General features: G+C 47.3%; 3 protein-coding genes across 4 annotated transcripts; 2 read left to right on the top strand and 1 right to left on the bottom strand.

The window, feature by feature from the left end:
- Window positions 1–1503: 1503 nt before the first annotated feature.
- Window positions 1504–10151, top strand: LOC111836893 (excitatory amino acid transporter 2-like). The gene is made up of 9 exons (XM_023798565.2): window positions 1504–1559; window positions 5995–6107; window positions 6730–6882; window positions 7096–7346; window positions 8167–8272; window positions 8410–8536; window positions 8686–8919; window positions 9456–9650; window positions 10013–10151. Exons 2-9 carry the CDS (start codon window positions 5996–5998, stop codon window positions 10149–10151), a joined length of 1317 nt encoding a protein of 438 aa, XP_023654333.2. The 5' UTR covers window positions 1504–1559; window position 5995.
- A 6192-nt stretch (window positions 10152–16343) lies between these two features.
- Window positions 16344–18875, top strand: fgf21 (fibroblast growth factor 21). Its single transcript, XM_023798448.2, has 4 exons — window positions 16344–16587; window positions 16675–16752; window positions 17328–17431; window positions 17676–18875. The coding sequence occupies exons 1-4, from the start codon at window positions 16452–16454 to the stop codon at window positions 17988–17990; spliced, it is 633 nt and encodes a 210-aa protein (XP_023654216.2). The 5' UTR covers window positions 16344–16451; the 3' UTR covers window positions 17991–18875.
- Window positions 17649–23909, bottom strand: kcna7 (potassium voltage-gated channel, shaker-related subfamily, member 7). Of its 2 annotated transcripts, none has more exons than XM_023798437.2 (3): window positions 23584–23909; window positions 22129–22784; window positions 17649–21165 (listed from the first exon to the last, which is right to left on the bottom strand). In XM_023798437.2, exons 2-3 carry the CDS (start codon window positions 22777–22779, stop codon window positions 20323–20325), a joined length of 1494 nt encoding a protein of 497 aa, XP_023654205.2. In that variant the 5' UTR covers window positions 22780–22784; window positions 23584–23909; the 3' UTR covers window positions 17649–20322. The 2 variants fall into 2 exon arrangements, with proteins under 2 accessions (XP_023654205.2, XP_023654204.2); XM_023798436.2 differs by having other exon boundaries at window positions 23580–23907.
- Between the last annotated feature and the right edge of the window lie 452 nt (window positions 23910–24361).

The following is a 24361-nucleotide window of genomic DNA, read 5'->3' as shown; positions in this document are numbered from 1 at the left end:
CGAAAGGAAAAGTAATCGGGGGAAAAGCTGTCCAGAGGAGAGGACGCTGGCGTTGTATGTTCGCCGCTTCTCCATCCGAGTTTTATCCTAATTTTATCGCGTTTTTACTGTTTTTCATTGGACTTTATTGAGTTTTATCTGTCTGACTGTAAAATCTTATACTATCCTTGGTTACCGATCAGTAAAACTTTTTGGATAGTTATCAAACATACCAGCGGCTACGAGGCAAACAATTTTGATTGTTGGGCAGCTACTGCATGCCAGTGGTCTCTTAATGACATATGGGGAGTTTCTTGAGACATTTAAAATACCTATTAAACCTAAAGAATATGACTTTTTAAGGCTGTTATAGAATAGAAATATGTGAAATGTATTTTTTAAAATACTGTTGTTTATTTTAATACTTTGCTTGGTAGCTGTATTTCGTATATTTTAAATGACACAATTACAAATTGGGTATTTTGTATCAAAATACATTTTGATGCATTTTCCCCTTCTCTGGTAATGAGAAACAACTTAGCATCACTGTATTAATGTACAGTAAGGTAACTTAGCATCACTGTATTAATGTACAGTAAGGTAACTTAGCATCACTGTATTAATGTACAGTAAGGTAACTTAGCATCAGTCTTTGAGTGATAAACAGTAGCCAGTATTACTGTAAGATTTTGTAGCAATGAGAAGCAGTTTAGCATCACTGTAGTACTGTGAAATAGCTTAGCGTCAGTATAGCAATGAGAATCAGCTTAGTGTCACTGTAGTAGTGTGAAATAGCTTAGCGTCAGTATAGCAATGAGAATCAGCTTAGTGTCACTGTAGTAGTGTGAAATAGCTTAGCGTCGGTGTAGCTCTTAGAAACAGCTTAGTGTTTGTGTAGCAATGTAAGATAATGAGAAACAGATCTGAAAAATGGGTGTGTTGGGGATTTGTTTGGAATTAATCCCTGTTCACCAGATCTCTCAGTCTCACTGCCTGTGCTTCTCTACTATGGAGCTCATCCCAAGTCTGAAGGTAGGAAGATGCTGTTCAGCTGTAAACGATACAGCACACAGTCACCTTCTAGTGCTCGCATGTTTTATGATCTTATATGTGACTCCCTCATTTGTGCACTATTTTAACTGACAATCGCCCCCCCCCCCCACAATGATCTGCCTGTGCGCCACTCTGAAATGAACCAACATCGCCACACAGAAGTTATGAACCAATAACATCAGGATGTGTTTCTGTCAGCAAGCTGTGGTCTGACTCTCGCTGACTCTCTCTGACTCCTCTCTTACTCACTGACTCTTACTGACTCCCTGCTGATTGCCCCATAACTGATTCCCTTTGACTGTCTCTGATTCACTGTAAATGCGGGGGGCAGAGAGTGAGGGAGGAAAGGAATGAGGAGGTTCCGGGAGTCAGTTGGGGTTAATCTGTGAATTTTCTCCGATGACGCACGCCCATATTCCCCCACCTCATCTCCCCCACCCCCCCCCCACGTCTCACTTGCGCTGTGAGCACGCGAAGGTCAGACTGCAGCCTGCCTACTCCTCGCACTGCCTGCCACACCTTCACAGGTAAAAACCTCCTCCATTTTACCTGCATTTTAACTGTGTGTATGTGTGTGTGTGTGGGGGGGGGGGGGTTTGTTTACCTAGCAGGACACTTGGAGTTCAGTGTTTAGCACCCAGCAGATGTGTCTCCGTCTGCTTGTTCCTGTCCGTTTCCTTACATGGGAGATGTGGTGATTTCAGTGCCAGGAACCTTGTCTGTAGTGGAGCAGTGCTCAGGACTGCCGTCTCACACCTCTGGGACCAGGGTTTGAATCTCGGCCATTTCTGCCTTTGTGAGGGGTTTACATGTTCTCTTTGTGTTGTTGTGGGGCTTCCTCGGGGTACTCCAATCCCCCCCACCCCATGATGTCCAAAAACATGCTGAGGTCAATTGGAGTTACCAAATAGCCCCTAAGTATGTGTGTGTGAGTGTATGAGTGTGTGAGTGTATGAGTGTGCCCTGTGACAGGTTGGTGCCCCATCCAGGGCTGTTCCCTGCTTTGCACCTGTAGCTTACAAGTTAGGTGACCCTGAATAAGACATGAGGGTACATAAATTGGTTAGATGGAACTGTACACTGTTCAGCTGTACTGTTGGCCACGGTAACTTCAGTGTTGGTCTGGACTGATGTACTGCGTGCTGCTGGAGGTGTGGTATGGGCACCTATCACTGTGGTTAAAACATGAGAGACTGCTAGAATGTAACCAAAAACAACAACACGGGGAAGATATTCAATGTAGAAAGGCAAATGGGACCCTGTCCTACATCGGAAAGCCAGTCAGACCTCAAGGAACGAGAATGGAGGCAAAGAGCTTGGAGATTTTTAAACAGCAAAGTGTTTGGAGGGTCAGGAGAGCAGATGTGGCAGACAATTTTTGCTTAAGAAGTTCATACAACAGATTTAATACACTGAGATTATAGCATACAGCGGGTTGGATGAGCGGGTTGATGTCCGCACAAATACACACACACACAGACAGACGCACACAAATCTGCACACACCACACCAAGATATAGACACTCAGACAGAGAGACAGACACAGCCAGAGCTGTACACATATGAATTACACAAGCTGACAGTGAGGCTTGCGAGATGCTTGACCCCAGTATGCACCTTGATGCACTGTGGGTGTGGTCAGGGCTGCCCACCATCAGCGGCTCCAATCACAGCGTTTGTTCCTGGTGTGCTGGTGCCAGGGAATTATGGGATTATATCTCCATCTCTCTGAAAAGCTCGCAGCAAACAATCAGCTGTTGAAAGTAATCCTACTAAGCACACAGATACAGAAACATATATAAACACATTATACAGTATTATACATACACACAGACGCAGACTAATGCCATACTGTGCAGAAGTCTTAGGCAGTTCAAAGAAATGTTTAAAGCTATTTATCTAGGTAGTAAGTGCACTTTTGCTCAGAACAAAAAACACAAGTTAACATAAGAACATATGCAAATTAAGAGTAATATAATAAAAACTAGTAGTAATTTCTTCTGTTTTCCAGAAAGTTACTGAAATCTAGTTGGACGGCTAAATGAACACCGATTAGATTCCCAAACCTCTCCTCAGGGGCACCTCAAGCATTGCATGTATTTATTAAATTTCAAAAACAGCTCACCTAATTAATTAAATTAATAACTTTAAAAAGTCAGCGAGATATAGAATAACCATACGAGGTGTGCTAGTGGTCAAGTCAAAAAACACGAGTGCACTGAATGGTTGCTGCAAAAACTGCGGTGATTTTAGCAGAAGTTTTGGAATGGCTAAGCTAACACACTTTGACAAGCATAATAGCATAGTTTTACACCAACATTAAATATCACTTTTGCACAGTACTGTATATAAATACGTACACACATTTTATATATACACACAGATACTGACAAGTACATAATCATATATTCACACATTTTATATATACACACATACAGACAAGTACATAAACATATATTCACACATTTTATATATAAACACATACAGACATGTTTGTAGCCCCATAGCCTGTGCCCCCTATTTAAAAAATATTACAAAAATAGGACATTCTCAAAATAAAATGCTTAAAAACACCTAATCAACTTGCATAACATTCACAAACATGGTCTGGTTTACATCCTGCTAACCAAACACAAATCAATTTCTAAGTTTTACTTACACAGATAAACATACTCAGACTGCAAAGCTGTTTGCGGTATTGTGTTTTTCTCTTGGCATTATAAGCATTCTGCATATCCCTGCTACTGTACAAAAACATTATTTTCAAAGCTTTGACCTTCAACAACAAGTGATATAAATCTTGTCTTGATCTTTGGTCAGCTTTTCCCACAGTTGGTCCAAATTACCCAGCCTTGAATATTGCAAATAAAAGTGTAAAAAGTGCTTTATTTGGGTTTAATTGTAGTTTATTCTGCTTAATTCCATTCCTGGCTCTGTATCCTAATTTTAAAAACTGATTACTGGTGTGCCCTCCTCACTGAGCGGCCAGCTATGGCCAACAGTGACCTGCATGATGAAGCTTTATGAAAACGTGAGGATTGTGATATATTGTTGAATTTGTCATTTTACTGGCTATTTGTTTCTTCCTGAATTCAAGTAGCTGCAGGTTAATGGGTGGCTGAGAGATCCATCAAAAGGGGGGGTTGATAATCCCCGTGTTATGAGACGGTTGTGTGAGAACCCTTCCCATTCAGCAAAGACTCAATGGTCTGAACCGTGGCAGGGCTTATTATGTTCAATAGGGCAAGAGTTCCATACTGAATGCTGTTAATCGTGTGTATATGCAGTGTACCTGCTGAAATGCACTGGTGAATATGGCGGACATCACGGAGGGTTACATTTTGCAGTTTGGCCATTTTAGCTCATTTTTAGGATTATGAAGGATATCGATCATTGGACCCATACGCAGATACACATTTCGAGATCAGCATACTTTGAGCGATGACTGCTTTGCTATTCATGTAAACAAACAGTAAGTGCACATTTTGGCTGGCAGTCATGTAGAAATTTTATTATATTTCATTAATATGTTTTAATTATCTAAGTAGCTTTTTGACCAGATAATGTTTTTAATATTTGGAAACTTTCATATTATCAAAAGTCATTTTTGGCCAGAATTGTTTATAATTATGATTTTTTTTAAGTCTGCTAACTAGAAGACATCCTAGAGGGGTGCCGGCAAAGGGCACATCTTATATATACACATACAGATTCAGACAAGTACATAAACACATATTCACACATTTTATATATACACACCCATGCAGACAAGTATATAAACACATTTTTACACATTTTATATATACACACATTTACAGACAAGTATAAAAATGCATACACCAAATACAGACACTCATCTACTTATGAACTTTCAGACATACGAACGAAGAGGACTGTAAGTCCAAATTGTGTTCCTTGGGCTCCCGTTTCCTGTCCGCAACATCTTTTTGTTTTTTCTGAGCGCCAATTCCAGGTAGTACAACTTCTGGCTGCTACTCCTGGCGTGCAGTAGCGTAGCGTGCGTACTCCCAGCATATCCTAGTTCTTTGTACTTGCGTATACCCTTAAAATGGTGTCGAATAACGACTTACGAACATTTCAAGTTACGAACGGCTGTTTGGAACGTATCTCAGTCGTACACACACACACACACACTGGCTGCTGGACCAATTCTGTATGCTTATTTATGTCCAGACTCAGCTGCTACTGCTAGCATGCTGGTAGGACACACAGACACACAAAGACACAGACAGACACAAACAGACGCATGCATACACACAGACACACATAGACAAACACTTGGACATAGTCAGATACAGACACACAGCCAGACTCACACGGACAGACATGGAATATACAGACAGACACAGAACACACAGCCAGACACACACAGACAGACAGACATGGAACACACAGCCAGACACACACAGACGGACACAGACAGACACACACACACACAGACAGACACGGAACATACAGCCAGACACAGACACCCACAGACAGACAGACACAGACGTACACAGATAAACACAGACAGAGACACACTCACTGCCCCCCGTCTGCACAGCTCCTGGGCTTGCTCTCTCATCCTCGCATCCTCCTGTCACTCTTAAATCACAGTATAACGGCACCAGTGCTCTGCCTCATAGGATGGCGAGCCTTCACATAGCCTCTGGAGTGGGACATCAGCCCCAGGGTCGAGGACTTCCTGTATGGTGTAATTAGCACGCTGTTGGCCTCTCGTTTTTGGATTCCATGGCCCGTGGCAAGTGCACACACTACACACCTATCAATGACATTAAAAGCTTCTGGGAAATTTAAAACCAAACTGGGCATCAGTGCCTATCACTAGCTGTGTCTGCTATGGGCATAAATCACCAGGAGTGAGCCCAGCTGTGGCGATACCTCATGCAGACTGAGCAAAAGGAATGCCTCAAGCTTTATTTCTGTGCCTTCCTGCAGGATGACCAGCAGGGGGCAGTGTGTGGGACGAGACGAGCCTCTAAGTAAGAATGGCCGGATGCACCCCTGTGCTTGGATCATTGAAAACTTGCTGCTTACACTCACTGTGCTAGGTGAGCAAAATCACCTCTATGTTCGGCAGTGCTTGTGTGCGTGTGGCAGCCCTTGTTTGTGTGTGGCAGTGCTTCTGTGTGCGTGTGTGTGGCAGTGCTCGTGTGTCTGTGGCAGTGCCTTTGTTTACATGTGGCAGTGCTCGTGTGTCTGTGGCAGTGCTTTTGTTTACATGTGGCAGTGCTCATGTGTCTGTGGCAGTGCCTTTGTTTACATGTGGCAGTGCTCATGTGTCTGTGGCAGTGCCTTTGTTTACATGTGGCAGTGCTCGTGTGTCTGTGGCAGTGCCTTTGTTTACATGTGGCAGTGCTCGTGTGTCTGTGGCAGTGCTTTTGTTTACATGTGGCAGTGCTCATGTGTCTGTGGCAGTGCCTTTGTTTACATGTGGCAGTGCTCGTGTGTCTGTGGCAGCGCTTTTGTGTGTGTGTGTGTGTGTGTGTGTGCATAAAATTAACTGCGATTCTGTCACAGTGCAGTCTGCATATCAAACATATTTCCCCCTGTGTGACCCAGGCACACCTACAGCGTACCCTGACAGCTCTCCTCTTCCACCCCCCCACCATGTGACCCAGCCACTCCCCCAGCGTACCCTGACAATTCTCCTCTTTCCCCCGTGTGACCCAGGTGTGGTCCTGGGCTCCATGTTTGGAATGTTGCTGCGATACATACCTGACCTGGATTCCAGCTCGCTGATGCTCATCTCCTTTCCTGGTGACATCCTGATGAGGATGCTGAAGATGCTTATACTCCCTCTTATAATCTCCAGCCTGATTACAGGTTAACAGCCACACCTTTCCTACCATTAAATGGTGGTAGAGGACTGTCAGCACCATGCACATAATTCATAAAACGTTTTCAGGTTTTTATTGTCACATGTATTCAAGGAACATTGTGAAATTCATGTGCCACTACTGGCTACAGTTTTAAATTATCCCTCCCTCTGTGTCAGGATTGGCTGCTGAGTTTTTACTATCCCTTCCTCTGGATCAGGATTGGCTGGGCTGGATGCCCACTCCAGTGGCAGGATGGGTACCAGGGCCATGATCTACTACCTGTCCACAACAATCATTGCAGCAGTACTAGGGGTCATACTGGTTTTGGGGATCCACCCAGGGAATCCTCACCTCAGAGCTCAAGTGCACACAGCCCTGAAGAATCAGGAGGTCAGCAGTCTCGATGCCTTCCTGGACCTCATCCGGAACCTGTTCCCAGAGAACCTGGTCCAGGCCTCTTTCCAGCAGGTGAGGATGCTGAGCCGTAGATGTCAATGAACACAGAGACTCACACAGACCTGGGTGACCTCACTGACTGCTGAGACTCACATGAACCTGACTGACCTCACTAACTACTGAGACTCATACAGATCCAGATGACCTCACTGACTGCTGAGACTCACACGGACCCAGGTGAGCTCACTGACTGCTGAGACTCACATGGACCAGACTGACCTCACTGACCACTGAGATTCATACAGATCCGGGTGACCTCACTGACTGCTCAGATTCACACAGACCTGGGTGACCTCATTAACCACTGAGCCCCATACAGACCCACGTGGCCTCTAACATGGACCTCTCAAACCTACCCTCAATCCATTCTATTACCTTGAAAGCAGACTAACATTCTATACCGCTCCAAAATAGAATACGACACACACTGGTCAGCAACTGACATCCCATTATTTTACGACCAGTTGTATCCTGTTTCTATTTCAGTTAAATTTGGCAGCAGAATGTGGTTCACTTCCTATTGCTATAGCCAGTCAGAGGAATGGCGATTCAGGTTTCAGAAGGTATCAGAAAGCATTGATGCAGTGGAGACATTGTCCCTGTTCATCCATGCCCCGGATAATGCGAACCATCAGACACCCTGCGCTGCGCTCCTGCAGTCCCTCTCTTAGCTCAAAATGCTGTTTTTCAAGTATCCTCTTAGTGAGAAGGCCTCCATCCCTGCTGGTGCAGTAATGTTCCCATCCCTAGGGCAGCTGGCTGGCTCTGGCTGTGAGCTCTCTGCCGCAGTTCATGCCCCTATGCGACGCAGTGCTTCTGTTTTCATACATAGGTTCAGACGGTCATTAAGACGGTAGCTGTGCCAGTCCAGAACCAGACTGAACCGGTCTTCGTCTCCAAGAAGAAACTGGAGCTGAAATGGGGCATGAACGTGCTGGGTGAGTGAGATTGGCCTGGACTGAGGAGGGCGCTGTGGAGTCAGGGCTTGGGGTCTTTGGGGAAGGCAAGAGCAGCCACAGTGCCGTCGGGAAGTGGCGGGGAGATGGGGGAGTCACATGGTCACGTTCCCGCCCAGGCCTGATCGGCTTCTTCATCACCTTCGGAGTGTGCATGGGCAGGATGGGCGAGAGGGCGAAGGCCATGGCCGACTTCTTTAACATCCTCAATGAGATCATTATGAAGATGGTCTCCATGATAATGTGGTGAGTCTCCATGCCTGTTAAATCTTTCCGTCTGTTGACAGCTGTTGGCCCTGGGGGGGGCATGTCTGGTCACATGACACATATGTCTCGCTCAACCACGCCCCACTCAGCCACACCCACTCAGCCACACCCCGCTCTGCCATGCACAGGTACTCTCCTGTGGGCATCGCCTCTTTGATCTGTGGCAAGATAGCGGCCATTGAAGACCTGGAGGTGGTGGGCCAGCAGCTGGGCATGTACATGGTGACCGTCATGGTGGGCCTGATGGTCCATGGGGGCATCATCTTGCCGCTCATCTTCTTCGCCGTCACAAGAATGAACCCCTTTGCCTTTTACTCGGGCATCTTCCAGGCCTGGATCACCGCCCTGGGCACAGCCAGCAGGTTTGAGTGATCTGGCGGCACGTCTGTTCGCACTGATTCTCTGTGTGACTTTGTGTATTATCATCTCAGGTGTGCATCTTTATCTGTGTTACGTTGAGTTAAATGTTTTGCTCCTGAGTGCTGAGACAGGATATTGCAGCTTAGAAAATCCAAACTATGATCCCTCCCACCAATTGATCCAGGTCAGGGGAGCTTGTCCAAGCAGGAAGAGGCAGAAGTGAACCTTGGGTGGGATCACAGGGCACACATACAGTAGATACACACACACGACTTATAATGAGACACTATGGGCCATTTTGAGCTGCCAGTCATTGTCGTATGATTCCCATATGCCTCAGGGAGAGCATGCATAGGGGACTGGGATTTGAGGCCCAGCCCTTTGCTCCGCCCCTGCGATGCACCTGGTCTTTGGTCTGTTATAGTTATTGCTTTTACTCCCAGCTGAATTTCCTTGACACTGAAGTGGCTGTAACCAGCAGCATAGTAATAAAAAAGCTTTGTGGCCCCTGCGTGGCCCTGGTGCTTGTCTCCCCCAGCGCTGGGACGTTGCCCGTGACCTTCCGCTGTCTGGAGAAGAACCTGCGGATCGACAGGCGTGTGACCCGCTTCGTGCTGCCCATTGGCGCCACCATCAACATGGATGGCACGGCCCTGTATGAGGCCGTGGCTGCCATCTTCATCGCTCAGATGAACGACATCGAGCTAGACGGCGGGCAAATCGTCACTGTCAGGTAGGCGCAGCCTCATCGGGTGGTCTGCTTGGGTGGGTGTGGCCTCAATTGATGGGTGTGGTCTCGTTTGGTGGATCGGCTTTGTCAGGTGGGAGCGACCTCGTCGAGTGGGCGTAGCCTCGTTTTGAGGAGGCGTGTGCTCATCAGGTGGGTGTGGTCTGAGGGCATGAAGGCATCTCACTATTTTATCATCTCTCTGAACCAGGATTTGTAGCCTGTCAAAGTTCTTCTGGGCTGCTTTCAGATCCAGAAAGGCTCTCTCTTGTCAGTGTTACATAACCAGGCATTTGTAGCGTATTCAAACTGCTGTGCAAAGTGAAAGCTGGCCCATGTGACCTCTGACCTGGTTCAGCATCCCACAGCATGACAGCTACTCTGGCCAGTGTGGGAGCGGCCAGCATCCCGAGCGCCGGCCTGGTCACCATGCTGCTCATCCTGACGGCAGTGGGCCTTCCTACCCAAGATGTCAGCCTGCTTGTTGCTGTGGACTGGCTCCTGTGAGTGCAGTTCATCAAAGTGTGTCTGCTTGGAAATGTTCTCCAGATCTATGCCATAGGGACAATGTCAATCATAATATGGGAATGCGCCCCCTAATGGTCAGATTAAGTAGCACCACCAAGCAGAGCAATCTGTCTAGACTTTGGACCCCTGGTATGTGGCCAACCGCAGTGTGTGACAGATGGCTGCCCTGCAGGGACAGGATGCGCACCTCCATCAACGTGCTGGGGGACTCATTTGGTGCCGGCATCGTGGACTTCTTGTCACGGGAGGAGCTGGCAGCAATTGACAGGGACCTCTCCCTGGCAGGGGACGTGCTGCCTCTTGTCCTCACGGAAATGGACCTGGTGTACCCCATGAAGCCCCCCAAGTTGCCCCCCCGCTCACCAACGCTGCCCTCATCAATCCATCATGCCTGCCCCCCTCCGCTTCTCTGCTCACAGCCTCAGTCCTGCACACCGTCACCCCCCTCAGGCCACTCCCACTCCTCCGTGTCCCTGTGCCCCCCCTCTCCCCAGCTGCGGGGTCGGCCCTCGACCAGCCTTCTCCGCGCCACTGAGCCTGGATACTGCATCCTGCCGTCACATGACCCGCAGGTGGGTCGGTGATCCTGTCGTACCATTAAGCGGGACACCATTAGCCAGACTCCGGACCGATGGACTGTCCAAAGAGATGGACTGCCCAAATGGACTGTCCAAAGAGAGGCACCAGTAATCGATATACATGCAATATGCATGCACAGCAGCATAGACTGGAGAATCACTTATGAACACTCAAGGAAAACAATGTATATGTAGGGAATATGTAGGATCTTTATACAACAAGTTAACTGGTGTATATAGGAGGTATGTACAGTGGTACCTCAGAACTCGAACTTAATCCATTCAGAACTCGGATTCGAATCCTAAAAAGTTCGAGTTCTGACCGAATTTTCCCCATAAGAAATAATGGAAAACCAATTAATTGGCCCCAAAAAATTATACCTAAATATGTATAATATATCTATAAATACTAGAACTCGTGGCCATAAGTGGAAATTAGCGGGAGAACATTTTAAAACAAATTTGAGGAAGCACTTCTTTACACAGCGTGTAGTCAGAGTATGGAATAGTCTTCCTGCTAGTGTAGTGGAAGCTAAAACCCTGGGTTCCTTTAAATTAGAGCTAGATAAGATTTTAACAACTCTGAGCTATTAGCTAAGTTCTCCCCAAACGAGCTTGATGGGCCGAATGGCCTCCTCTCGTTTGTAAATTTCTTATGTTCTTATGTTCTTATGTTTTTTTAGCATTTAAACACAAAATGAACAGGATAAAACAAGAAGATCATATATTAAACACATATAAGCACATTTATCAAAACAGTAATTTTGTCACACCGCACGCAGGACGAGTGAGCAGGGAGCGCAGAATCAGGGTCAGGCAGACGGAAATCCAAGGACAGGGTTTATTGCTGGCAAACAAAGCACAACACGCAGTAGAAGTCAATGACAGGACTGGGGAAACATACTTGAACGCGGACTTAAGTACACATAACTAATTGGAAATAACGACAAATAGCTGATGACATCGGGATATCACATGAGGTTAACGAGGGGGATGTAGCACACAGGAGGATCGTACGAGCCGGGCGTGACAAATTTGTAAAGTAAGAAACAATGTGCAATGGCTACCAAAATGATATAAAGTACAGTGTATTACCTGATATTTTCAATAAAAAAAGTACTATCACCAACAAACGATGCTATCAGAGTGAGTGTGAGGCTGAGAGCGTCAACCCTTTGTTTCCGCTGAGAGACGTGCCGCGTGACTCATTTCCCCGCGCATACAAGTTATCTTAGGTCGGCGTTCACGGTTCGACTTCTGAGATTCAGATCAAGTTCTAGGTCATGTTTTTTCAAACTGGTTGGTTCGACTAAGAAATTCGAGTTCTAATGAGTTCGAGTACTGAGGTACCACTGTATATCACTGTAACTATATATAACTAGTACATGTACAACGGATATTTATAGAATATATAAAATAGGCGCATGTAACGGTATCTCATATGAATCAGGTATATGTAACAGGTATATTTGACAGTAATGGGTGTATGTAACGGGTGTATGTAAAAATAACAGGTGTATATAACAGATGCATGTGACAGTAACTTGTATGTATCAGTTTGTGTGTTCTTCCACCACAGGTTTCCATCCTGCCTCACTCAGGCCCAGCAAGGGGCCGAGAGACGGACCGAGAAAAAGAACGGCTCTGTAAACAACAGCTGGACAGACTCAGCGATACAGATGAGGAGAAGGAAAGAAGTGATGGAGAGGAAAGCGATGACACAGCCTATGATCGGAGACATGCCATCCTACCCTGTGACCCAGCTTCTGCATGACCACACTGTCCCTACTGTGATAGGGCCACGGTGTGACCATACTGTCCCCTCTGTGACCCAACCTCGGTGTGACTACACTGTCCCCCACTGGGACCACACTGTCCCAACTGTGATAGGGCCATGGTGTGACCACACTGTCCCCACTGTGACAAAGCCTCACCATGATCACACAGTCCACACTGTGACCCAGCCTTGGTGTGACCGCAGTATCCTCATTGTGACCCAGCCTTGATGTGACCACACTGTCCCAGAATGTATCTACTCTCATGGAGCCATTCCTTAATACCCCTGCCCTCTCACAGAGCCGCTCCTTAATACCCCTGCCCTCTCACAGAGCCGCTCCTTAATACTCCTGCCCTCTCACAGAGCCGCTCCTTAATACCCCTCTCATGGAGCCGCTCCTTAATACCCCTCTCATGGAGCCGCTCCTTAATACCCGTACCTTCTCATGGAGCACTCCTAATGTCCTGAAGATTGACAGCCTATGTTGCTTGCTGGCCTGTTGTGTACGGCAGCTGGGCACAGTTGAGATTCAACATTGTAAGTGTTTCAACAAACCACAGCTGACTCCTATCAGCACCAGCACTGACAAACCTCCAGAGTCAATGTTTATTGATCCCAGGGAGAAATTCTGAATCAAACAGCAGCAAGAACATAGTGCACAGGTGAACATAAATATAGTGCAAAACAGACGATGTGCAAAGTCAGCACACGGTGAAAATAAGTAAATGCAGAGCAAATGTAAAAAGTACACAGTTCACAAATAGAATATCCTGAGAACAGTATTATTATACAAACAAATATTTGAATAAATGTTTATTGCTGACTATCAGAAAATGTACATCAAAGATCACAGAGCAATTCATTTACTGAAATGATATTAAATGGTTAAAAAAAAAAACATAAATGGTCACAGTAATTTTAAATGGTCAGTAGAGACCTTTCAGGGACAATGCTGTTGCCATGGTGACCATCTTAGCATGATGTGACATGAGGTGTGACAGGCCCACACTGAGAATTTTGCTGTCACTCCTTCCCGTCACCAGTGGGTCACATGTGCAGTTTCATATCTACTTCATACCTTCTCAGTCTGCAAGCCTCGATTTCTGTGCTGATCACAGTTATGACCATGAACAATCACATTTTCGACATGTTAGTTTTGGGCATATGTTTGTTTTGTTGTTTGGGTAACATGGTTCTTAGTTTAGGGTGACCAGATTATCCATTTCAGGGCACTGAGCTAGGACAGGATTTGTGAAGTACCATTTCAAATAAATGGCCCTGAATTTCCCTTGAACGCTGAGTTCTTGCTGTATTCTGATTGGTCAGTCTCCTATAACATGCATGTAATACTAATATAAATGTGAAGCAGCTGGACGAGTCTTTCAATGAAGGAAAGAAGAAGAAAACTGTTTAGCCAATAACAGGAGCCTTTCAAATAAAAGTAATTTGTAAAACCTGAAATAGCTCAAAGTGTGCTCCCTGACATGGAATATCTGGTCATCCTGTCTTAGTCTATCTGTATTTATGAGTTGCTTTTATTAATCTGTGTGGACTTATGTCTCTCTATAAAATGTTGTATGTGTTTTTAAAGTGTACCCATTCAAGTGCTCCTTCTGAACTGACCTTCACAGTCTTGGTATTGTCTCTGTCTACCAGCTGTGTCTCTCTCATTTAAATAAAGGACACATAGCGTCTTATGGCCTTCAATTACTGCGTGACGCTCCCTGTTTTTATGGCAGAGTGTGTGTGAAACGGCTTTGCGTTTGTCCTCTTCAGTCTGAGATACCTGTGCAATGGAGGCATAACGCTCAAAGACACGATGTTTGCAAAAACGGAGTGAATGATTGTGTGTTCGATGCAGACCACCCAGGGGTCAAAGAGAGGAGAGATGGGGCTGTAAGCAGTGAGAGTCACATGACTTTGCAGAGAGGTCAGGTGACGTGACTCTCTGCCCTGATTGGTGACACCCCCTCACCCGTCTCCCGTTGCTCTCTCTTGACCAAACCCACACCACATGGGGGAAAAAATGGTCATCTGATATGTGCCAATGTGCCTGTGTTTAGATAACCTTCAGCTTTACAACTGGAGTTAACTAATTATGCTGAACTTTCCTACTGAAAGTTAAACAGGGATGAATCATGGCAATTTACAGAGTTAACAGTCATTCACTTTTATTGCAGGCATTATTACTGGAGGGTTTATTTTGAGTTTAGTGAAGATATAAAAAGAATTAAATGTGATTTTATTTCACCAAAAGCCTCTAGTTTTATAGTGCTGCCTTTTCTGCATGTTATACACTTGCCCAGCTAACAGGAAACGCACAACGCTCTTTCACCAATGTTACCCGAAGGTCCTCTCAAAGTTAGCAGAAGACATTCATATTGTAACGTTAAAGGAACATTATTTCCACCTTAAACATATTAACAAAGGTTCTGTCAATGTTTTCAAGATAACATTTTTACCTGAACATAATTTTAACGTAATGTTGAAAAATATTTGTCCATAATAAAAATTTCAATTTATGAATAAATAGTATACAATTTTATGAAACTGCAAAGTGTTGTTACTGTAAAAATACCATCAGCCTTGAACACATGACCTTAGAAGTGTAAAACAAGAGTGTTACCTGCTACTACCTCTGTTTTTGCATAAATGTATACATTTCCATAAATTATTAGTCTTAGCTGTAGTAGTAGGATAACGTTCTGGGAACATTAGGAAAACTGGACACTTTGAATGGTTCGGTACCTTAATTGTAACAATATCTTGGTGGTTCATGTTCTATTGATTGATTTTTTTTTTGTCAGTGTTTCTGCCAAACCCTGTTTGGACTATGTGTCTGTCACAGGTGGTGGCAGGTGGTAAAGCAGCACAGTAAAATAATTTGCACATTTCCGAGTGATGTGTGCAAACTAGTATTGCAGGAAGTGTGGGGTATGTAGCATTTCAGGGGACTGAGCAATTTCCTCTGCCTCTGCCCTTCTTCCCCACGAGCTATAGCAGTGCTGAGGAGGGTAATTACCCATTAACCTTAGCAGGGGCTCAAGGCCTGTTTACATTGTAATTATGAGTAACAGGGCTATTAAAGAACACAGACTATTATGTCAGCATTTCAGTATCAATCTCATATTTATGTCACGTGCTTATCTGTGCATTGGCGATGTTAGTTTGCTCTAATTATAAACGCAGTAGTAAATCACTGTGGGCGTTTATTTGTGTCTTATCTCCAGCATTGAGAGCCATTATTATAGCACAGTTCTACCCAATTCCGGTCCTCGGAAAACCACAGACAGTCCATGTTTTTGCTCCCTCCCAGCTCAATACCAGAAAGTCCACATTTTTTGCTCAGGTGGGAAGGAGCAAAACTGTGGATTGTTAGTGGGTCCCCGAGGACCAGATTGGGGAGACACTGTTATAGCACTAGGAAACTCCATTTGCGCTGCTTGCTCTGATGATGCCCGTATAACTCAGTGTGTATATATGTTCATGTGTCGCTATGGTGTGTGGGGGTTTCCATCAATCTTTAATTGGCTGATGATGTCATAATTAGACAGGTATGCAGGGGTGGCCAATCGCAGCGGGATGAGCAGACCCTCACAGCAGAATGGAGGTGAGGAGAAGCAGCGAGCGTGAAGTGATAGGTCACTGCTTCAGATGGACGGAGGTCAGGGGGCAGCGTGGCACCAGGCCTTGCCATGCCTTTAATTTCCTTATCTGCTCTTATCTTCTGCTCGCCATGGGGTGACTCACCTGCCGCTCTTATGGCGTATATAAGGAGGTGCAGCTCCGCGCACCGCATCACGGAAACACCGACGACTTTATAGCTGCGCCGTGATTCTTCATGTGGAGGCAAGTCGCGCCCCAGCTTCTGTTAAAACTCCATCTGGATGGTGAGTTCTGGTGCAGCCCCCAGGTCCTGCTCCCATGTTTCTGTGTGAGAGTTGGCGCTGTGCTCTCCTGCTCTCTTCCCTCCTCCTTCACACTAGCCTGTCCCTCTACATCCCTGAGAGCCCTCTTATGTACTTTAACGATCAAGTCAGAGAGAGGCACCTCTATACAGGTAATATCCTAGTTTTTTTTATGATTATGATTGTTTGATGTAGTTGTGATATTTTTTAATTTATTTTGACTGTACTCACTGTGGCAGAGAACAGAAGACAGGGACTATTCCTGGAGATAGCTCCAGATGGATCCGTAACAGGATCTCCCACGCAGACAGCTAACAGTAAGTGTATACTTTCAGTAGCATACAGCTATCAGTAAGTGTGAACTTTCATTAACATACAGATAACAGTGAGTGTGCACTTTCATTAGCAGACAGCTAACAGTGAGTGTGCACTTTCATTAGCATATAAATGTCATTGAGTGCACTTTCATTAACAAACAGCTAACAGTGAGTGTGCACTTTCATTAGCAGACAGCTAACAGTGAGTGTGCACTTTCATTACCATACAAATGTCAGTAAGTGTGCACTTTCATTAGCACACAACTAACAGCGAGTGTGCATTTTCATTAGCATGCAAATATCAGTAAGAGTGCGCTTTCTTTAACAAACAGCTAACCGTAAGTGTGCACTTTCATTACCATGCCTGTAACAGTAAGTGTGCACTGTCATTAGCACAAAGCTAACAGTAAGTGTGACTTTAATTAACATACAGTTCAGTGCGCACTATTAGTCTAACATTTAGCGCAAGGTGTACACTGCAGCAGACAGGTAATATCCTATAGTAAGCATTTCATTGAGATGGAGTTTTGTACTGAAAGTATTTTTTCACACGTTTGTGTGTATATGCATTCCAGGTTTACTGGAACTGAGGTCTGTGAAAGCTGGTGAAACAGTAATTCGGGGTGTGAGGTCATCCCTCTACCTATGTGTAGACCAGGAGGGACATCTCAGAGGCCAGGTAACCATCACATGCTACATCACAGACTAACGTCTTTGTACTATCCATAGAGCCACTCTATACTTACAAGCACAAATCCTCATTTCATCGCTTATATTTTTCTTAACCAATTTGACTTTGAACATTCTTGTGATTTTCCCACTTCTGAATTCTATCAGCATTGTTTTGAGTGATTCAGTCACACAATTCAAAAAGCAACACTGTGATCATCACCGACTCAAACTAACAGAAGATCTTTATTCAGCGGCTGTACAGAGAGAAGGACTGCACCTTCCGGGAACTGCTCCTGCCAGATGGATATACCCTCTTCCTGTCTCCTCACCAAGGACTTCCTGTTTCTCTTGCACCAAAGTCACCCGGACAGGACAGTCCGCGGCTCTTTCAGTTCCTCCCTGTGAAGAACGCTCTGATCTCAGGGGTGGGCCCAGAGGGGGGCAGCGAGGAGGCCCTCGCACCACCCCAGGGGGCCACAGACTTGGACTCCCAGGACCCCTTTGGGATGGAGCTCGGGTCTCGCCTCGACATGGTACATAGTCCAGGATTCCTCCACAGGAAATGACAGCGTGTATAGATGTGAGGGGGGGGGGTCGTTGGAGCCGTTTGCTTGTGTGTTGGAGGAGCATGAGTGATGGAGGTTGTATGTGGGGGGTGTCCCTGCCTGTACAGTAGATTGCCCCTGCAGTAATATGTGTGGGGGTGTCCCTACCTATAGACTGGCCCCCACAGTGCTGTGTGCGGGGGGTGTCCCTACCTGTAGACTGGCCCCCACAGTGCTGTGTGCAGGGGTATCCCTGGCTGTAGACTGGCCCCTGCAGTACTATGTGTGGGGGTGTCCCTGGCTGTAGACTGGCCCCCGCAGTAATATGTGTGTGGGTGTCCCTGGCTGTAGACTGGGCCCTGCAGTACTATGTGTGGGGGTGTCCCTGCCTGCAAACTGGCCCCCGCAGTACTATGTGTGGGGGTGTCCCTGGCTGTAGACTGGCCCCTGCAGTAATATGTGTGGGGGTATCCCTGGCTGTAGACTGGGCCCTGCAGTACTATGTGTGTGGGTGTCCCTGGCTGTAGACTGGGCCCTGCAGTACTATGTGTGGGGGTGTCCCTGCCTGCAAACTGGCCCCCGCAGTACTATGCGTGGGGGTGTCCCTCCTGTAGACTGGTTCCCAAAGTGCTGTGTCCTGTCCACTCATCACCATCACCTTTCTGGACGTGTCTGTCAGTTGTCCTTGTGTTTTAGTCTTCACACATTACTATCATCCCACTTGACTGGAATATTAATATATAACGCTTTCTTGTTTGCTTGTTTTTTTATTGTACACTTGTGTTACGCTAATAAAGCAATTTTGAGGATGTTCATGTGTGTATTAGTTTGGGTGTGTATTTAATGGTGTGTTGGGCTGTGCTTGGTGTGTTTCTGTGTCTTTATGTGTATATTAAACTCCGTAAATCTGAGTAAAACGTTCTTTACCTGCACAAATATAAACCCTATGCACACATACATATATATAATACCGTGCATACAGGGGCAGCAGCAGGCACTGATCACAGCTATCAGCACAGCTTACAGGCGTTCAGGGAGGCTCTATGGGAGCGGAGAAGTGATCAGGTGCTGGAGATGACAAAGACGAAGCCCTATTACTGCACCCCCTCACACCCCCCATCTCTCTGCTACCTGCCCCCCCCTCCCCACACACCTTAGGCCTCAAGCCCATCCAGACTGTACAATGAATTAAGACAGAACTGGGGACACCCCACACAGTCAGGATGGTCTGCCGGGGGGGGGGAGTCAGCCCTCAAAGCACATGTCAATTTTCAGCACCTTCACCCCCTTGAGCGCTACCAGAAGCCTGTAGAAGCTGCCACAGCTGTGCAGGACACAGTAACAGCGCCTGTGACAGGGCGGCCCAGTGCCCCGATGGATTATGGACCAGTCACAGATGGAGACCAACCCCGAGAACAGCAGTACGACTCTGAGCCACACCACCTCCAGACAGTCATAGGGTGGCACTGCAGGGAAGGGCTGTACAGACCTCCCTACATGCCTTTATCAGTTAGGGCCCAGAGGAAGGCCTGCCCTATAGCCTCAGCAGGACCAGGGAGCTGGTGGTGGGCATCTCTCATGGCAGAGAGCTTGTGACACCCAGCTGAGTCAGTGCCAACATAATCAGCAGCCAGGCTAGCCAAACCATGCATACGATAATCAGCAGGCCCACTCAATCTCTCTCTCTCTCTCTCTCTGTTTATCTATCTAATCTCAGCACAATAAAATGAATATGGGTAAGACTTCAAATTACAAGGCAAGACATTTAAAAGAAACCAAAAATAAGATAAATAGTCCATTTTCATTTTTATAATGAGATAATGACCAAGTAATTCAAGTAATGAATAACTAAGTCAAATAATAATCTTTTTATGTTTTCAATAAATAATGGATAATAAAGAATTTCTATAATCTTTCCTCTTTGCCCTGTTGTTCTCTATCTTGCTGTTTGTTTGTGTTCCTGCTATAACTATACATTTGTAATACTTTCCCCCAGTTACTGGTCATGTAATGTAGATCCTGTCTGTGTGTGATGATCCAGAGAGCTGGTGCTGAGTCTCTGAATGTGTGATTATGGAGTGATCTACCGTTGATCCTGTCTCTGTGTGTTGATCCAGTGAGCCGGTGCAGAGTCACTCACTGTGTGATTATGGAGTAATCTACCATTGATCCTGTCTCTGATGATGCAGTGATCCGGTGCTGAGTCTCTCACTGTGTGATTATGGAGTAATCTACCGTTGATCCTGTCTCTGATGATGCAGTGATCCGGTGCTGAGTCTCTCACTGTGTGATTATGCTGTTGATCCTGTGGCTGATGATCCAGCAAAGTGACGTCGAGGTTGTCACTGTGCCGTCATCTTCTGTTCACACCTGGGTCACCAAGGGCTCCTTGAGGTACATGTTTCCCCCCAGGTGTCTTCCCCTTCTCATTGAGCAGCTGGTTAGCCTGCTTCTCCGGCTCAGGCCACTGCTCCTCCTGCTCCCCCTCGTCCACCTGCCAGATGTCTGTGCTCACATGGACATATTCAGTGGTGTCCTCACTCTCCATCTCCCGGTGGTAGAAATAGCTGAAGTTGGAGACGATCACAGGCACGGGCAGCGAGATGGTCAGCACACCAGCGATGGCGCACATGGAGCCCACCAACTTGCCTCCTACCGTCACCGGGTACATGTCACCATAGCCCACGGTCGTCATGGAAACCACAGCCCACCAGAAGGACTCAGGGATGCTGGTGAACATAGAATCTTCGTTATCTGCCTCGGCAAAGTAGACAGCGCTGGAGAAGAGGATGACCCCGATGAAGAGGAAGAAGATGAGCAGAGCCAGCTCGCGCAGACTGGCCCTCAGCGTCTGGCCCAAGATCTGCAGGCCCTTCGAATGACGGGACAGCTTAAAGATGCGGAAGACGCGGACCAGCCTGATGACCCTGATGACCGCCAGCGTGGCGGTAGGGCTGCCGCCCTTGGTGTCGGCCAACTCGGTGCCCAGCGTGACGAAGTACGGGATAATGGCGACGAAGTCAATGACGTTCATCACGTCCTTGAAGAACTGGATCTTACTGGGGGAGCAGGTGAAGCGCATGAAGAGCTCGAAGGAAAACCAACATATGCAGATGGTCTCCACGACGAAGAAGGGGTCCAGGAAGATGTTGGCAGCTGTGTGGCCCCCGGAGCTGGAGTTGGAGCTGTGGTGCACCTGTCGATCGGTGAGATACAGCACAGTCTGCCCTTAGCGTGTCTCTCAAGGTCGGTGTGGAGACTCTGGGCTATGACCAAACACACATTTTCAGACAGAGCCCATCTAAATATAACCAACATAAGAATAAAGACATTCTCCAGTTACAGTGTATGGGTGGATGAGGACTAAAACCTGGAGAGAGAGTGATTGGCCTGAATGGCTTCTGCTGGCACGTCCCACAGAAAGCCATCAGCGATCAGAACCCCAGCTTCCTCCTCTATCAGTACTGCGGCGTCTCTCTGTGTCTCAGGCCGACATGCACAGATCTGGCTGGGAAATACACCCTCCATCTCCGGCGACCCGACTGGTTTATTATTATAAAGTTACAGTTATGTGTTGATGCCTTCTCAGGGATGTCCTTCTGCTATAAATAGTCCCTGAAATCTCTGAAGAGAAACACGAGAGCTCCTCCCTAAATCACCCCCTTGCTCTTTGCACGCCCCCCCCCCCCTTCTCATTTTCCTTCTCATTCAGGAAATACCTTTGCTGTCCCTCATCCAAAAAGTGCCATGGAGCTCCTTGGTCTCCCTGCCAGCCACTGAACCGCTCATAGCTTGGAGTCTCAGCGGGTGACGGCGTGAGTGAAATTAGCTGCCCCGTGAGCGTCCCACAACCCCCAGGGAGCGTGCTTGTGCCCCTGCCGGCCTCCTACTCAGTCTAAGCAACAGGATTTAACAACGCGACTAAAATGATCGCGTGATTAGGCACTGATTCCTACTAATACCTTCACAATCTTAAAATGCCTGCACACCCGTAACCTTCACGAATGCGTCCTTAACCTCAGTAAGTCTGTGCCCTCCATAAATGTGTGGCTCCTGCTTTCTCCTCATTATAACCACCCCTCATCCTCCTCCTCTTCCTCCTGCATTGGCTCCCCCAATCCCACCTCCTTCGCCCCCCCCCCGCCCCCCCGCATCTCACCTCCCTTTCCTCCTTCTTGAACTCGGGCATTGTCTCCAGGCAGAAGATGACAATGGACACGATGATAACCATGATGCTGATGACGGCGATGATGCGGGCGCCAGATGAGGACTCCGGGTGTTCAAAGAGCATCCAGAGGTGGCGCTGTAGAGCACCGGAGGGCAACGGGCGGGGCTCCTCCTTGGCAAAGCCCTCATCCTCACGGAAGCGACTGATGACGTCCTCGCCTAGCTCGTAGAAGCGCAGTTCCTCCATGAAGACGTCGAGCGGTATGTGGGGGGGGCGCCGCAGCCGCCCCCCCGACTGGTAGAAGTAGAGGATGGCGTCGAAGCAGACGCGGCTACGGTCCAGGAAGAGCTCGTTCCGCATCGGGTCGAAGTAGCGCAGCCGGCGGTGCGGGTCACCCAGCAGCGAGTCGGGAAACTGGGCCAGCGTGCGCAGGTGCGTCTCGTAGCGCATGCCCGACACGTTGATGGCCAGCCGCTCACTGGCCACGCAGCCGCCCCTCCACGCACAGCCAGAGCGCCAGCTCTTCTGGCCCTCGCATGTCTCAGCGCCGCCCCAGTGGTGTGCTGGTGTATTGCCACCGGCACCCGGCCTCAGCTCCGTCTCCCCCATCCCCACGTCTCTCTCTTTGTCTGCTTGTCTCATACTTCCTGAGGACAGCATGGAGAAAATCACACCAGCAAATCCCTGACAACTGAGCCAGCGGGAGGCGCTGCTACATCGCGCCTCCCAGGCTAGGGGATCGACTCCTCCTCTGTCTGTTGCCCATGCTGACCTCCTCTGATTTCTTCCTACAGCCCCAAGACAAGCAGTCTGGGTAATGGGTGTCTGTAAACTGCCCATTCAATGTCTATGTGTGTGTGTGTCTAAGTGCCCTGAGATAGACTGGCATCCCGTCCAAGCTGCCGTCCAGCCTGGTGCCTTGTGCCGCCTGGGACAAACTCCAGCACCCTCCCCTGCCCCCCCCACCCCCCCCCCCCCATGATAGCGGTTAGATGGATGGATAAGGTTTCGTTAACCCAAAACTTATCCAATAATAACCCAATAAAAATAAGACATAACTTTAACAGGACGGTTGCCATAGTAGTGAAACTGCAAGTATCTATGCTGATTTAAGACTTGAAAAAGCAAATGTTTGAACATGACACAGGTGTTTCCCCGCAATGCTTCCCTCTTTTAGCCAAATTACGAGATCTGTACTAGACGCCCTTTAAATATCAACGCGCTTCACCTGAGCACCATGCACAGAAATATTCACGCTGCTTTCAAAGAAAATGGCAAACTCTAAAATATCTAACCGCTACTGTCAGGGACAATGACTCTTTTCCTAGGACAGACAGACAGTTACACGAGTGAATCAAGGTAATGAAATAGGTTAGGGTTAAACAAACGCTAGGTAAGGGTGAGGCACACACACGGACGGGGGACGGCACGGAGTCACTCACTCACTGCTCCGGACGCGCGCCACTGCAGTTCCAGTGTGCGTCTCTCATGCTCTGCCTGCTGCGACTCTTCCTCTCGTCCCGATCCCCCTCGTCTGATTCTCTAACCCCCCCACCCACATGTCAGGGTGGCATGGACAGGGGAGGAGGTTTACTCAGTACCTTGATTATAGTTGACCCTAATCCTAACCTTAATCACACCAGCCCTCTGCACCCAAACCTCGGAGTAGATAGACTTGTTTATAGGTCTCTCTCTTTTCTCTTTGCTGAAATGTTTGTCTTGAAGTATCTGGAAATGCTATCAGGTTGAAATTTAATCCCCCTCAGGCCTGTGGCCCAAATTCGCACTCGACCCCCCCCCCCCCCCTCCCCACGCGCACCGAAGCACAGGCACTGCTTTCCAGCTCTCCAGTGTCAAATGTCACCCTTTTGCTGGGGGCCTCACTAGCCCTGTCCAGACGGCACTGACCAGCAAGCAGACGCACAGGTGAGCAGTGATCAGACACACAGTAACAGAGACAGCCAGCTGCACCAGGCTCCGAAGCCATGAAATAACCAGAAAGACGTGTATCTCCCGTCTCAAAGTCTGCAGCTGCATCTGGACTTCAAAACTTTTGAAAGTGAAGCAGGTGGACCAGTCCAAGCTACAGGAGATCCCTGCTCAGAAAATACGTACTAAAGATCCCTAACATGCCTATGAACAACACGTGCACGTCCGGAAACCCCACGCTAAACATTTCGTACTTTTATAGTGAAATTTGTGTTTGATTTCTAAGAATAATATT

This window comes from Paramormyrops kingsleyae, chromosome 22, assembly GCF_048594095.1.
Source record: "Paramormyrops kingsleyae isolate MSU_618 chromosome 22, PKINGS_0.4, whole genome shotgun sequence".
In the NCBI taxonomy this organism is placed as follows: domain Eukaryota; kingdom Metazoa; phylum Chordata; class Actinopteri; order Osteoglossiformes; family Mormyridae; genus Paramormyrops; species Paramormyrops kingsleyae.
Note: the sequence above shows the minus strand (reverse complement) of the source record. Positions and strands in the feature narration are given on the sequence as shown.